The 16641-nt window shown below is 50.0% G+C and overlaps 1 protein-coding gene across 7 annotated transcripts in view; it reads right to left on the bottom strand.

Annotated features, from left to right (window-relative positions):
- The window catches only part of FHL1 (four and a half LIM domains 1), a 29644-nt gene that overhangs the window by 2328 nt on the left and 10675 nt on the right, over nucleotides 1-16641 (bottom strand). For 5 of the 7 annotated variants that reach the window (XM_058847496.1, XM_058847491.1, XM_058847492.1 and 2 more), the window contains exons 2-4: nucleotides 1989-2170; nucleotides 825-1002; nucleotides 159-328 (exon numbers count right to left, since the gene is read on the bottom strand). In XM_058847496.1, the coding sequence (XP_058703479.1) occupies nucleotides 159-328; nucleotides 825-1002; nucleotides 1989-2144 (504 nt within the window). In that variant the 5' untranslated portion in view covers nucleotides 2145-2170. Of the gene's footprint in view, nucleotides 1-158; nucleotides 329-824; nucleotides 1003-1988; nucleotides 2171-8931; nucleotides 9083-16641 lie in introns of those variants that run through there. The other 2 variants (XM_058847494.1, XM_058847495.1) reach the window with 1 other exon arrangement.

Here is a 16641-nt window from a genome sequence, read left to right as displayed (position 1 = left end):
CCATAACTCCCCCAGCTGCTGGCACCAATATCTCAGATGAAGAGCATCAGCACTGGTACAGCTTCAGCATGGTCTGTCTGCTGGTTCACCCTCCCAGCTCCCAAAAGGCACACGAGGGCTCGTTCTGGCAGCTGCCTCTGCAGAGGGGAAGGACTTACATTCTTGCACTTAGCACAGGTCTTGGCAAACTTGTGCTCATGGCAGGAGACACAGTAGAATTCATCACCCTTGGGGAAGAAGCTTCCAGATCCAATCACTTGCTTGCACTGGCTGCAGGTGAAGCAGTCCTTGTGCCAGACCATCTTCTTGTACTCAACATTTTGGTCTCCTACAACAGATAAAAATAACTTGTCCTGTCAGATTTCAGGCCTGTGGCAAACCCTTGCCCCTGTGCAGTCTAATGTCTGTGGGCAAGACCTGTCCATAGCTGTGCCCAGGATTCCACTGGAATGCAGACAAGGGATGGGCTGTAATTTCTGTATCTGATTTTACCCAGGGCCTGCAAGATTTTCTTAAAATAGTTATCAGATCAGCTGCCTGAGCCTTTTAGGACTTCAATTTATCGAGCAAAGCTTTTAGTAGAAATGGTTTAAGACTGACATAAGAGTTAATTGTCCACATGAGGGTTAACTGCAAAGCAGTCTTTCAACACTTGAATAAAATGGACAGGTGAGAGCAGCAGTCAAAATGTACTATCCTGAGGTGCTCCAGCCTTCCACTGTGATGCCCAAACCCCTAACTGCAGCCTCCACAGCCTGATAAACCACCCTGGTTATGTCCTAGAGCAGAGCATGGCCCTCAGACCCCTGTGACTGGCGCAGTACCTGCAATAATGGGCTTGAAGCAGCCCTTGCACCTGGGTGCATCCTCAGCAGCAGTGCAGTTGCTGCACCAAACCTTGTTGTTCTCCCGCAGCATGAAGGGCTCGTTGACCAGGGACGTGTAGCACTTGAAGCAGCGGAAGCAGCTGTCGTGCCAGTAGCGGTTCTTGAAATGCAGCTCCTGCAATGAACAGAAAGGGAGGGAGTGAAAAGCTTTTCTCTCCCCCTGAGGAGCTCTAAAGCAAAGCTCCTGTCTCACCTGCCTGGGCAGTAAAGGATGGATTTGTTGTTCCTAAGTTTGTCTGATTCAGTGAGTAGAGCTACAGCTCCTCTTCAGGCACTTAAGGGAAGGACATTTAACCAAAGTCACTGACACAATCACATTCACTTTGGACTTTCATGGGGGCAGAATACACTTCAAACCAACATTGGAAATTCAAAGTTCTGCAAGTGTGGGCTTCTCTGGTTCTTACATTCCCTCTAGTTCAGGTGTACATTATTATTACCATAAACATTTGTCTGGCCCTGAAGGTATATGCTAATGACTTCAGTAACATCATATTTCTATACATAAGCAACAAGCCAATTTCCAGTTTTCATGGAGATCAAAACAGTTTCAATCACTAGGCTTGCAAATATGTTCAGGTCCTGTAATTTGTGTATCTTCATGTCCTGCCTGGTGTTACGGTGTCTGAACATCTGAGATATTATAAATTAACATAAGGAAAAAAAAACCCAGCAGAACCATCTTGCCATCCAACTGCTCTCAATATATATATAGCGAAAGAACTCTTGATTTCCATCATGAAGCAATAAGCATCTGACAAACTGACAAAAATTAGACCTCAGTGCTTTGCCCAGAAGATGAGTTTTGCAGGCCCTATGCAGGCTGGCTCCCTGCAGTTCTCTCTCCAGGGAATTCAGCATTTGTAGCAGTTTGTGTGGCTGAATCTAGACCCTGAAATGAGATCCTGTGCCAAAGCAGCCCACCGTAAGCATCCCTGTGCACATCCCTGCCCTGCTCTTTGCCTGATGAGCACACGGCTGGCAGCCAGAGGACTCCCAAAGAACTGCTCTTTCACAGTAGCTCAGAGCCAGACCAGGGCAAGCAGGAAGGTGATCAGCATCTGCCTCTCCTCACCACCCACTGAGGTGCTCAGCACTGACCTTGGAGTCGGCCCCGATGGGTTTCTTGCACTCGGTGCAGGTGTTGGCGCAGATCTTATCGAAGCACTTGACGCAGCAGTGCCGCCCCTCCTTCTGCACGTACTTCTTGCCCTGCAAGGGGTCGCGGCAGTAGTGGCAGTCAAAGCGCTCCGACATGGTGCCCACGGTGTAGCTGCCAGGCCCTGCAAGAGCACAGCAGCTGAGGGGACAGCACTGAGGCCCTGAAAGCTGCTCCAGCTTCTCGGGGCTGCGTGGATCAGTAGGAGGAACGTGGCTCAGGAATGAGAGTGTGGTGGTGCTATCACACTCCTCGAGGGCTCCTTGATAGAGAAAGCAGCTCCAATCGATGGGAGTGGAGTCTCAAACCAGACTTTTCCCCCTTCCCTTGTTAAGTGGAAGGATGCTAGGCTGGTTTATTTACGTACTGCACATCGAGCGAGGGTAATGACACCTAACCTGGGAGTCCCTTAGCTGATTACTGCAGGCCTCAGTGAGGTCCTGGCTGAGGCACCACGTCCCTTGTGTGCAGAAATCACCAACAAACATGAGCAGAGTGGAATTGTTTCCATGTTTCCAGCCTGGACCCACAGCCAGCTGCAGCCCTCCAAGGCCTTTAGTGCTGGGTAGTTGTGCAGCTTCCAGCTGCCTCTTTTCACCAGGATTTCACATATAAAATCATAAGGGAAAAAAAAAAAAAAAAAAGAAAAAAACTTCCTCCATGAAGAGATATTTTTCAGTTCACACCATCAAGGCTCTGCCAAGGTCTGATGCTCCACCATGGCCAGGGAGCTGTCAGTGGGTGTGGGGAATCTTGACTGGAGCATTTTCTGCTTTGGCTCACACTTTCTCTTCCTGCACTCCCAGTCTCAGGCCAATGGCTCCATCCCATTCCATCCACCTTTCCTCAGCAGAAGGCACCAATGCTCCTGTGAGGGGATTACTTACAAGGGCTCTGTCAGGATTCAGAGAATCCTGGACTGGTTTGGGTTTGAAGGAACCTTAAAGATCTTCTTGTTCTAAACCCCCTGCTATGGACAGGGGTACCAGTCACTACATCAGGTTGCTTAAAGCTCCATCCAGCCTGGTCTGGAGAATTCCAGGAAGGGAACATAAGAGTTACAAAAGCTGTGGAGTCCCAGAGAGGCAGCTCCATCTCTGTCTCTGCCACTCGTGCCCCCAGAGCCCCAGCACTGCAGAGCCCATTTCCCTGCATGGCAACACCCGGGGACACAGCCTTGAACCCTCTGCATCATCACCAACCGGATGGGAAACGTGGCTGTGCTCGGGCAACAGGGACTGCCAAGAGGAAATGTCCTCTCTTCCTGGCAGAGCAGCAGCATCAGCACAGAGCAAGGAAGGGAGAGGACAGAGTCAGGCCATACGAATTGCTGCTGCCTCCATCGTGGCCTCACCTTGGACCACCCCAGCCAGCCCTGGGGGCTGTTCCTCACAGAGCTCAGTGGTACAGCAGTGCTTATTCCTGCTGTGCTGCTCCAAGCCCAGCACAGTGTGCCTTTATAAACCAAACCAGTAGGGGTTTTGGGGTGCAGAGAGGGTGTGTCACTCCTGCCTGTGCCCTCACAACAGAGCAGAGTCAGTGGGACCCCGCTGGGCTCACCCATGGCTGCAGGATGCTCTTGGTCTGCCCTGCTATGGGCTAAGGGCCTGTTCATAGGATTTTCATGGACACTTTTGACCCCAGTAATTCCAGATGCATCATCAGCTACAGGGCTTAACCTCACCAGGCCACTGCAGCACACCAAGAGCAGCCCAACACTGCTGGGTACAAAGCCAGAGGAGCCTGTGCATGAACGCTGCCATCAGAGAAGAGCACCTGCCTCATCTGGGCCCAGGAAGAGTGGGACTCACACTGTTACCTTGCAGGCTTTAAAATCCAAGAGTCATCACACTGTCTCCTCTTTGTCACCCTCTCAGTAATATAGGGCCAGAACAAATGGGAGGATTTCTATTTCAGAAAGCTGGACAGAGAGTCTCAAAGAAACATATCCTATGGGGAGGCTGCAGCAGAGGTGGAGGCTCTGTTCACACCCTATTCCTTCCCCTAAAACTGACAGAGGCAGGCTGGAGGCCAAGCTGGTAGGAGCTGTACTTCGTGGGGGGACCAAGGTCTGGGAATATTCCCTTGACAAGGCCAGGGGCTGCCATGTCCTGCTGACAACTACACCAAGGGCTTTGAGGTACCTGTTCAAGCAAATGAAACAGATAAACAGCTGGGAAACATGGAAACTGTGTGAGCCACCACTAGCTCTGCAGAGCTCTAGCAAGCAGGTGGGTTTTATTTGGAAGAAATGCAATTGCAGGCTCCAGGGCAAATGGTGTTGAAACGTCCCTGACCTCAGGTTTAGGATTGTTTTCAGCCTGAACACATAGTCTTGAAAGTATGGCTCAGGGAGCAACATAACCCCAAGTTCCCATGTAACACATCACCTGCTAATGTGAGACACATTTATCACAGCAGCTTTGGAGCTCCACAGGCAAATTAACACCAGACCTGGCAGCCCCAGACAGGGCTGTGCAAGCAGCTTCTGCCTGCCTCCTGCCACCTCACACACCAGAAAGCCCCTCTCATACACAGGCAGGGGCATGAGTTTGTTTCCAGGTTTTCCAGAGGCTTTCTGCCCTCAGTGCTATCATTCCTGAATTCCTGTTCTGGAGCCAGGAAAGGCACCTCTGTCCCCTTGCCTGCAGTGAAGATGTAGTGGTCTCATTGCCCCTGCAAATGTGCTGGGCTCTGCTCACCTGTGCCATGGCTAGAGCCATCAGCCAGAGCATCTCCCACAACTCTCCCACAGGAGCAGGACCAGCCCACCCAGGGTATGGTGCAGAAGAGGCCTAAAAGCCATCAGTGTGTGGCAAAGTGGAGTCCCAGGCCAGTAGCAGCTATGCTGGGACCACCAGACTATTTTCCCCAAATGGAGCAAACATCTGTGGACACTTCAGAGCTCAGCTTCATTTAGTATCCTACAGCTGGTCCCCTCAGCAGTCCTGTCCCCTCTCATGGAAGGCAAACAAACCAGATATTTCCTGTGCTCTGTATAAAAATAAATGTATTTCTGAAGCCTGCTTGACAGCAGGTCATGGGTTTGGTGTTATCTCCTCAATAACCTGTTCACTCTCCAGCTGCACTAAGTATCCACACCATAACTTTCCCAAGCTTCCAGGTATATTAACCCTGGCCTGTCTTTGCTGTCTGAAAAGCAGGCAAGTTATGAAACGAAGGGTACACTGGGTATATGGAAAAATGGTTACTTCCTCGGGGTCTTTATTTAGTGCCCTCATCATCACTTCCCATATGAGCAGTGCAGCAGCTGCTGAGCACGGGGTAGGGATTCACACCAGGGGTGCAACAACGCTACAGCAACCCAAAACCAGGGAAAGCACTCACCAAACTACCACTAAAACCCAGAGCACTGAACTTCTGCACTTCTTTTCACACTGCTCTGCTTAAAATGAGAGCAGTACATGCAGATGTTTTAGGCTGGAAGTCACCTGAGCATGAGTTTCTGTGGCTGTGCCTTTACACCATGCTATGGCATCTCTGAGGTGACAGCCAGGTCAACTGGCTCTTGTTTAGCCCCAGGAGAATCATGTACCCTGAGGACATGCACTGATCCAAACCCCATGTCAGCTTGACACAGGCCACAGAATAGGATTTGGAAGGCAGAGTTAAAACACGGACAGGCTGAAACTATTCCCCCTCCCAGGAATGTGCAGAGTTGTTCTTCTGGAGAGAAGCAGGTGAAAACAGCAAGCACAGGCAGCTGGGGAGAGGGGTAAATGCAGAATGTGTCCATCCTTAAATAGCCTAGAGGGCCCTCAATAAGAGATGAAGAAAAATACAGCTTTACTTCCAGAAACTACTCTCACTCTAAGCAAGGGATCCCTGTCCCACCAGCCCTGGCAGGGTGTTCTCTAAATGTAGCTCCCTGATGGATTTGGCTACAGCTGGAGGGCAGAAGGCCAGGCCAGTGGCCTTCTCAGATATCAGGGTATTTGGCACAAAGACCCACTGGAATACAACCCTAATATTTACCTGACCACAGAGGTGCCAGTCCACCACTTGTCCCCTGAAAGCATCTTCTACTTTACAAAAACAGCCCTTGGACAACCACATCTTCCATCCTTCAGAGATCGCGAACACTTGGGCCCCAGGGGCTTCCACACACCTCAAGTGGTACCAACACCAAGCAGTCACAAGGCTGAGGGTCAGGGTCAAATCTGCACCCTGCAGCATGACCAGCTTTAGGGTGGAAAGGGTACAGACCTAAGAAGAGTCACCCCAAAAAAGCTGCTGCATCCACACAACCCCTGCCTCCCCCTGGGCTCCTGCCATCACCCTGGGCTGGGTCATCCCAGTTCAGCCAAAAACCCAAAGCAGCATCACACTGGTTTGCACAATAAATGGAACCAAAGCATCCAGAGAAGGGAGCTGAAGCACAGCTGATAAGCAAAGCACTTAGCACAGGCTATGTGTTAATGTCTCTGGGGAATATGTTTAAATGTGATAAACCACCAAGGAAGAACTTGAAGTGTAGTCTCTAAACACAACCAGAGAAACTGCACTTACATTTTACAGATTATTCTGCCACTTAAGAAAGGAGATGAGGTTGGAGTTGTTAACCCTGTGCAATACACACAGTTGAATATGGAAGAAAAAGGGCAATTGCTTTTCAACACTCCATTAGTTTTATTTTTTCTCAGCAGATTGAGTACACAGCCCCACACTGCCAGGCACTGGCTACACCTGCCTGTTTCAGATCAGTCCTGGCAGTCCTGGTCTGTCACCTGAGTTACTATTCTCAGCATTCCTCTGTGCAATGTCGCATGGTTTGCTATAAATACCTGGGGAACCCTTAAAAGAAGGGTCCTGTTAATCCCAAATGCAAAGTGATACTCAGGACTGCACTGGCACAATGCCCTGGGCAACAAACGTTTGCAAAGCCCAAGGAAAGAAAGAAAAGAAATCTGTAGTAGGCTGTTTTTGCTGGGAGGGCTGAAAATACCAGAGCTGTGCTCTCCTATTGCCAGGCTGGGGCACGTGCGAGGCTCATACTCTATAATTCAAAAATTAATCTGTTGATAAAATGAATGCTTCTTTATTTAGAGCAAGAACAGCTCCAAGTTCCTCAGGCAGTTGCCAAAAACATTCCCTACGGTCCTATTGCCACCACGTCTGAGCACATCCCAGTCATTACTAAACCTTCACAATTCCCCAGGGAAGTAAGGACATGCTATTTATTAAAAATCACTGGCCCAGCCCCACAAACACTTTCCCCAGGGATTGCTTTGGCACTCAGTGCAGAGCTCAGCAAAGGCTAACAAGGCACCACTGCCTCGAGTGAGGCTGAGCACTTTAGGCAGAGTTTAAGCAACAAAGTCCAAGCCTTTCAAAACTTAACAAATCCTGTTCAGTAACCAGCTCTGTGGCTGCATTAAGTTTTGTCCTTTGAGACTCTCCTATTATGTCCCTAGCTAAGCACTGGTCTGCCCCACCTCAGCAGCTGGATGCCTTTCTCACACCCAGGTGCTCCCAAGTGCCAAAATGAGATTTCCTCCTGCTCTGGGGGATTCAGCCCCACCCTGAGCAGGCACTGTGATATCCCCACAGCTGCCCTGGGCTTCCCAGTGGTCTGCAGGATCAGACATCATGCTGTGACTGTTTGGCAGGAGCACTCCAGCCTCAGTGTCTGCTCAGAACACGCTGCAGCATTTTATATTACAGCACAGAATCAAGTCTGTGAGTTCCTGCCCCAGGGCACATCCCCTGAGGAAGATGAGAAAGAAAAAATTATATAGCTGGGAGTATAATGGAAGGAAGCTACAGCATCAGTCAGTCTTGTGGGCCAAAGTTAAACACCTTCTTACATCAATGATACCGAAGAAGTCAGATTTTACTCACAATGGTGCCCTACATAATGTGTATGTGCATCCCACAAGCAAATCCTGAGCAGTTATGTGCTGTGCAAGCAGCCCCACCTGTGTGCCTTTTCCTGGGAAGTTGAGCAGGCAGCTGAGCAGTGAACTGTGCCTTTTCTCCTCAGTTTTGTGGAGTCTCTCTGTTCCCAAGTCTCACAAGCAGCCCTAGCCCCTGGTGTGCAGCAGCTCAGTTTGATGCCCACAGGAGCTGTGCCCCAAAGTGACACCCTCTGCCCAGCACATCTCCCCCAGGACTGTCTCACCAAGAGATGCAGTGGCACTGCCACTGTACTGAGCTGTAAGGCTGTGAACACACCCTGGATATGCACAAAAACAGACTCTAGGAGAGAAATAGGCTTTCAAAAATCTCAGAGACCTTCTGATTGTCTTCAGCTGCAGGGCTAGAGGAATGAGTCAGGATGGGAAGACACCACAGAGCTGCATGCCATGGAGACACGTAAAATATGATCTCAAGATTCATGTCAGTGTTAATGGAAAAATGAACATTTTCCTATCACTGGTAAGGGTCAGCCCATCTGAACTAAAAGACAGACAAGAGGGACTAACCACAAACTTCCCACCAGAGCAGAGCAAACCATCTGGGTTTACACACTGGTCTCCCCTCTGCTCTGGGTTTCTCTGCTCACTGCAATAAAGGAGGGCACCTCAATTGCATCAAGGAAGAGCACTGTCCCCCATTTTCACCAGGTCTTGCTCAAATAACAGCTGAGCCCCAGCCCTCCCACAGCAGCAGAGCAGATACAAAAACATTTACCATCCAATGCATTTTACAAAATAAATGTACCACCACCACCACCACTCTGCTCCAGCCCCAGTCTCCCACACTGGTTACCAGCCCATTTGTCATCAGGAGTTACAGCTGCAGATTGCTGAGGTTTAAGTCTGCATTCAAATTTATTTCTCTTGCACAGGAGTCTTTTAGTAAAACCTTCCTCCCCATTTACCAGGTATACTCCCACAACACCTGGCAGCACATCCACTTTACCTGTGTGCCTGTGGAAAGCCATGGTCAGCAGCCCAGAGTCCCCAGGAGCCCCTCAGGTAATGGAGTTCACAGTCTCTAGGCTGATAAGGAGCTGCCCCATTTGATAACATACATTTAAACGGAGGCTATTAATATGGACAGGACTCCTACCAGATGTCCACTCCCCTCCCCAGAGATCACAACCTTAATCCCCCTTGGAAATTCTTACCATTTTAGGTGATCTGAGGGAGAAGAATAGGATCCTGAGACCTCTAGGTCTCTGCAGGCAACAGTCAAATACCTGCCCAGCTACTCAGCACCCAAATTAGTTCCAAAGGCAGAATGAACTCACGAACTTGACCCCATGCTGGTACTATTTGGCCTTGGCTTTAGAGTAAGGTTGTGTCTTGTAACAGTCCTGAGCTAAATTACAGGCCCAACATTAATGCTGTTCTGCCATGGCTGAAGGGAAGAGGTGGATCACAGCCCTGTGGGGGCTCCAGCCCCAGGAACCAGCAAGGACCTGTCTTCTGGCCCAAAAGGATGTGGCTGTACCCCAGGAGACTCAGCTGACAGCCCACAGAAGTACCAGCACATACATTCATGGGTGGGTTGGATTTGCTCTCAACATGGAGGTCACACTGAAGATTCACTGCAAGTAAAACTTCCATTCCTGGTCCTTCCCCAGCTTCTCCCTTAAGGAAGCTCACAGCATTAACTGCTCAAAGGGAGCAAATCCCTGAAGAGCAGCATTAGAAACATGGGTGTCGTGATATGGGCTTCTCTAGCATCTAGCATGGCCTCACAGGCACTGGCTCATGCCTCTCCTCTTGACTCAGGTGTCCACAAAGCACTCAGGAAGATCCCAGCTCCATGGCTCCAGCTGAGCTGTTTCCACCCAAGTCACAGCAGGAGGAGTTGGAGCTCTGGCTTGGGGTCACTCCTGTGGGGACCCCCAGGCTGCAGCAGCTCCGCAGCCCCACACTCACTCTGGGTTATGCAACTGCTGCCGGCGCCGCTCAGGGCCGGGGGCCAGGGACGCCCAGCTGCTAATCCTGCCTCCCCACTGACGCACTGCACGGCCGTGGGAAAGTCACTGAACCTCCCTGACAGCCTCTGGGAAGAGCCAATGTTTATCATTCCTTCCAGGGAGCCCATCGTGGTGGTGTCTGGCCTCTGAAGAGCAACCCTGCTACAGCCAGGAACATCTCTGCTTCCTGCTTGCAGAAGTCCCAAGAGCTCTTCAGGCACACACACGTGCACAGCCTCCAGCCTCAACACTGGGCTTGGGGAGCCCCTGAGCCTTCACACCCATCTCTGCCCCCCAGGCAGCACCTGCACAAGCTCAGCATCTCACCAGCATCCTGACATCTCCAAGTTTCCAATGTGGCCTGGAAAAGGCCACTCTTGACAGCACGCCACTCCAAAAGAGCACAGCATGGATCCACTGGTGCAGCAGATTGAGGCTGGGAAACGTGCTAAAATACTGATGCACTGAAACACTTTGGCAAGGAAAACTCAATGTTATTCTGCCCCAGCTCATCTATAAACTCCAGCAAATTGTTTGCATAATTCAGATGGCAACAGGAACCCTAACAACTGGTATTTTCCTGTTCTAATCTTGCCGTGCGCAGTGTAGTATTTACAGACATGAGTTCATTTTTTGGCAATGCATGTAGAGCTTCCACCATTAACCATTCTTATTCCTTTCTAGTTCCCTACACAAAGCTCTGGCACCCTCCCACCCAGCTGTCATTTCCTCTTTTCCCCAGAATGCCCAGGTGTTTCCATCAGAAGCCTTTGCTCCCATCCTGGGTGATGGAGCAGTGTCTCTGCTCGGTGCCAGCGGCTGCCACGCCCCGACTGAGGTGGCTGCAATCAGCAGCAGTTTGGCAGCTGCAGAGGGGTGTGGAGAGCAGGGATGGACACTTGGATGTCACAACATGTGCACAAACACACGTCTGTTCACAGCACAACAGGCTTGGGGGGGAGAGGAGAGGGATAAAGCTTGGCCAAGTTACACAGGAAGACCCAGACCTGCAGATACCTATGGAGCTCCCTGGCACAGCTCACCCTGCAAAGCCCCTGCAGATCCCCAGAGCAGACTTTAATTAAAATGCCATATTGTTTGAATCTCTGGCCTCCTGGTCCAGCAGCAGGAATGGAACAACCTTACTGCTGCTCTTGGTTTCTTGCCTGGTTTTAGCCAGATAACTTTGGACAATTCCCCGTTCCTTCCCAAGCCCCTCCTCATCCACACAAGCCCAGGTGATTAAACACAGCAGTGGTGCAGGTGTAGCACAGGTGCCAAGGAGAGACATCAATGCCCCATGAAACGTGTCAAGGAGCAGACACCTCCAGGAAGGAGAGGGTGCCCCAGAATGGAGCTCTGGCAGCCCTGCCTGAGCCCTTGTCTATACACCAGACATCCACAGCTCCCAGAGGGAAGAGTGCTACACCAGTGGGTGCACAGCAGGGCATAGCAGGCTTGGGATGTCATGTTTTTAACATTAATCCTGTCCTGTAGGTTTTCCAGGGAGCTGCCCTGGACACACTGATCCCACCCAGCGGGTCCGACTGCAGAGCAGCATGGCTGGGGCATAGTGTCATCCACTCGGATAAACAAATGATTCACGTTGTGATTTCCAGAGTATTTTCTTGCCCTAAGAATCCCGCCAGAAAAGGTCTGGGTCTCTCAGCTTGCTCACACATCCTGCTGTCATTCAACAGGCAGAAACTCCTAAAGAGAGCTGCTCTAACCCAGGCATTGATGAACTATTAGTCACCATCATCAAAGAAAGCAGCAGTAAATACCAGCAGCAGAGCACCTGTGCATCTCCTAAAGTAATGCTGTGCCTCCTGCTTCCATACATGCTGCTGGCAATGCACAGTGCACCTGCACAGAAGAGCACACTGCCATTCACCAGGCTCCCCGTAAAATGAGAGTCCCACATTTCTCCCTACCCTTCCTGTCCTGAGGGCAGACCAATTTTTTTTAATTTTTTTAATTTTATTTTATATGTCTCAGTTTGCATGGATATGTCTTCCCACAGCAGAGCACTCCTGCCCAACAGATCCCACCTATAAACTTCCTTGTCTCTTCCGAGGCAGAAATAAAACAATTTTTAAGGAAATGTTTCTTTGTTTGTTTTAGTATAAAGACAAAGTTTGCAGGAAGACCACCAATAAGAGAGTTGGGTTTGAGAGAAGAGAGGGCACAGATACAGCTCTCTCCAAGGAAAACATCTTTGCAGTTGTAGCTGATCCATCAGAGAGACAGAGAGAGCAGAATGCCACAGAAATGCTGGTTTGGCACAAGGACTGACACTGGGGGCTGATCCAGATCTCCAAGCACTCAGTATCCAACATGCTTCCTGCTCCCAGCACTGGCAGCAGGCACTGCAGAGCAGAGTTTGTGGATCATGTGGAGAGGGCTGCCAGGGGATGGTGGCCCCGGTCCCCCCAGCCAGAGACCCTGCATGACAAAATCACACCTGAACCAGAACGGGAATTTTTCACCTCATCCTCTCAAAACTGGACAGTTTCTCTTTGAAGTATCCCAAAAATGCTCAAGAAGTCTCAAATCCAATCCTTGTGTACAAGGAGGAGCCTCTGCACCCCTGAAGCATCCCACAGGCACTCACAGGAACCCAAGGCAGAGACAGCTGGGATGTTCCCACATCCAAGGGACTGCAGTGGCAGGGGAAAGAACACCCCAGACCCTGGGTGAACCCCTGGTGCTCTCAGGGAACCAGCTCAGAGGGGCAGTAGAGAAGGAAAGAGGGAAGATGTGGCAAAGGCATGATCCTTGCATGCTGAGCTCCAGTTCACAGCTGGGTCACAGTGCTGAGCTGAGCTTTTCAGTGCCAAGGGAAGATTTTTGGATCAGCTGTGAAGTTCCAGGTAAAGAAACTGGGAACAGATTTATAAGGAAGCAGATGCAGGGTGGGCAACATTCAGGAGCTCAGATACAGTATGAGTAGAAACAACAGGTTTCTACTCTTTCTTTCAAAAGGGGAAGAAGTCAGGATAAGAAGAGAAATAAAATGGGATAAGAGCATAGTAATAGGAAGGAATGATCAAGAGATAACAGAGCTGGAAATAAAGGCACCTGAAAAAAAGCAAAACCAGGAAGACATATAAACCACGTCTTTCCCCATCTTCCTCCATACACAGGCTGGACTGTCTCCAGGACATGGCAACTCCAAATTTATTTCCCTGCTGCCATCTGCTCTGTGGCTCCCCTCCACACACGCTCCTGACTGGCACTTCTTCCCATCACCTGTTGCTGACATGGCAGACCTCTCACTGCTGCTGAGAGCCAAGTGACACCGAGGCCTGGGGGGAGTATCTGCACATAAATCAGGAGCTGCTTTGTACTCCTAAGGCTTTGTTCAGCTCCTGTTCCCCATCCTGGCTATGGCAGTGTGGTGGGGTGGAGGCATCAAAGAGTCCATGGTAGCTCCACACTCCAGAGGAGACTGGGGAGAGAAGAAGCCGCAGCAGGTGCTGGCCAGAGCTGGTTTTGAATCAGCTTCAAAATAAAGTCAATTTCCTCCTATCCCTGCTCCTCTTTCTTGCATTACAGATATGATGCCAAGGCTGTATCTCCCAGCACCAAGGATGCTGAGTGCCTGCTGTAGTCCCAACAGTTAGATTTAGACCTTCAGTGCAAACTCAAAAAAGGATAGCCCCAAAATGCTGAATATTTTTTAAAAATCTCTTTGTGATCTCTTTTCATATGAAAGACATATGTCTTAGTCTTTAAATGCACTTGTTTAAACCTGAGCCGTGTTTCTCTTCCCAGCTCTGTCTCCCATGTCATTCTGCTGTGAGTGTGCAGGCAGTGGACTGGGAGGCTCAGCAGGATGGGTGATCTTGCTCTTCATGAACTGCAGGATGAAGAACACAGGAGTGAACATGCCCATGAAGGTCATACAACCCTAAAGGGAGACAAAGACTTCCTCTACTCCTCTTGGGAGACAGGCCCACATGTACTGCCAAGACTGGTCTAATTCAGAAGCCTCATAAGAGCACCAGGCCCATAATTGGGCTAAAAAATCTTCAAATACTGCATTTACCTCTTCCTCCCCAGCAGCCCTAGAGCTGGGTGATGCACAGACCCACCCAGCAGGGCTGTGATGACTCTCAGTCACTTCTGCCAGGTGATGTGTCCTGGGAGGAGCCATGGGGCCAACCAGCTGCACCACAACCCAGTTATTCCCCAGCTTATTACCCCAATGCTTCACACTTAGGGCAGTGGAGCTCCTCAGGGCCATCTTGGCCAACTTCAGGTCTTTCTTGGTTTAAGTTTAGTTGCACTCATGTGCAGGGGGAATGACCAGTAGAGCCAAACGTGAGGCAAATATTTGCTAGTCACAGCTTTCCCCTCATGGCTTAGCCCTGGCTTCAGAGCTGAGAAAAGTAACTCAAGTCCCTGTCAAATAAATACCACAGTGATCCAGCTGGGCAGCACGGCAGTCTTTCCCAGGACAGATGAGGTGTGAGGAACAGGCACAGCAATATAATCCTGCCATACCCACACAATAAATGCTCATGTCACGGCTTCACCAAGTAGTGAGTGAGCTATCACTGAAATAGTATTTCACAGTGTCCATCAGGCTCTCTGCACTTCTAACAGCTCCCAGTTCCTTCTCATGGGCACAGCAGCTGGCTGGACAATGCTCTGCCTCAGTGAGGTTAAACAGCTCACTGTGGAGCTCATGGAAGGAAGTTCAGCTACCAGTTTGGATCATTCCTTGGAAATCTACCCACTAGGAGTCAGAAATTAGCAGCTACCCAAACATCAGCTACAGCACTCTCCAGCATCTCCTGACACTCTTCTGTGCTCATTCAACAGGACCTGGCAGCAAGGAAAACTCACAAAGTGGGTGCTGCAAGCTCTGCTCTGCCCAAGCTCTTCCTCCAAAGCCTGGGAATGCTTTCCACATGATGTTTTCTAGCTAAATACCATGTTCCCAGGAAGCTGCTGGGCAGATGGTTCTGCAGACCTCTGTCCTCTGCCCACACAGGACAGTGGCCAAGCCAAATCCCCACACCAGCAGTGCTCTGTGGCACCAAGGAGCCTTGGTATTTCCCCTTAAAGATCTTGATTTTCAAGGGAGGAGAAGAAAGGGCTGTTTGTGGATGGACTGTGATTCTGGCGAAACATTCCTCAGAAATTCAGCACATGAGAGACAGTGAGGATAGAAAACTTCAGCTCAGGTGGTCAGAGAAGGGCACAGCAATAGCCCTCAGAAAAGGGCTGTCTGGCTAAGGGTGAAGGCAGGCCACCTCTTTGATGAGGACGTGCCCTTCCAAGCATTGGCACGCCAGCTGGGAAGACTCCCTGGCATCCAGCACACCATCAAAGCACTGCCTGAACTTGGCACAGGCCACAGGGCCATGCCCTCAGCACTGATTTAGAGCTGACAGAGCCAGCACTGGCACATGCTTTAGCAGGAGAAGCAGCCCAATACCCTGGACAGGACAGTCACCTCGAGCAAGATTAACATTTGGCTGTCTGCACCCTCGGTTGTTAGCCAGAGCTGGTGGCTGGAAGGACCAAATCACCCTTGTTATGTGGCCATTTTAAAAATAACCTTTCCCAAAGCCCCACAGTGCATAACCCTGTGTCTGTCTCAGCTCCAGGAGCTGAAGAGGATCAGCTTGCAGGGCTGACGGGTATTTTTGGGCACTCTGACTAATTGTCAGGACATATGCTGAGCATTCTTTACAGAGAAAAACAAAGTTACAAAGTCTCCTCCAGCGAGGCCTGAGGGGTTGGATTAGTGTCAAGAGTTATTTTCATAAATCTCTGCTTTAGGCAGGTTTGATTGAACTTCCAGCTTCAGATAAGTTCAGTTTAAAATTGAAGAAGAGGTCAAATTCCTTGCACCCCAACACTCACCACAAAGGCCGGGCCAGTCTGGGCCACATTGCAACAACAAGGGCAGGAGAAGTGGAAACTCTTCACCTTGGAGTGACTTCAGATTCACAAGTGCTTCTTTGGCACCACATCGAGTATTTTACCAGTTGTGTCCCTCTTCCTCCCTCCACTCTCAGGAGCAAGAGCTCCCAGCTCAGAGGCTCCAGATGTCCTGCAGCCCAATGTGAAGTGCTCCTCAAAGGCCACAGGTCAGCCAGTTCTTGCGAGTTTATTCACCATTAAAAAGACTTTGTTATAAAAGCAACCTGTTTTGAGTGGGTTTCTTTGTTGCAGTTCCTTGCTGCTTCTTTCACCAACCTGAGCCCCTCAGCAGCACTTCACCCTCATGCCAATTTAAGGCAGCACTCATCCAGTTCCCTTTCTCTACACTTACAGCAAATAAAGCACCTGTGTGCAACACCTCCACAACACCCTGGGACACACAGGCCAGAGCAGCCCCTGTATCCCCACCACTTTGCTCTCCCTTCAGCCCAGAGGATTTTTAGGATGTCTGAAACCCCCCTGCTGTCTCAGCCCCTCCTGTTGGCCCATAGACTTTCCCCTTTCTCTGGCATATATCAAATCTTGCTTTTCTCATTCAGCAGACACTGCACCAGAAGCACACATATCTCAAGATGACAAGAGCTCTCTGAAGTCTCCACCAGTGCTCTCTGTACATTTTCCCCTGAGCTGCAGAGAAATTTCCACTGAGGATAAGTGTTGTCAATTCAATTTCTAATAACGGCATTAAAATGTATGAGCCATTTCTCTGGAGTCAGGGATAATATTTTCAAAGTGTCTGT

The sequence above is a fragment of the Poecile atricapillus genome, chromosome 12 (assembly GCF_030490865.1).
Source record: "Poecile atricapillus isolate bPoeAtr1 chromosome 12, bPoeAtr1.hap1, whole genome shotgun sequence".
Lineage (NCBI taxonomy): Eukaryota > Metazoa > Chordata > Aves > Passeriformes > Paridae > Poecile > Poecile atricapillus.
This window is presented reverse-complemented; position numbering and strand designations above follow the sequence as displayed.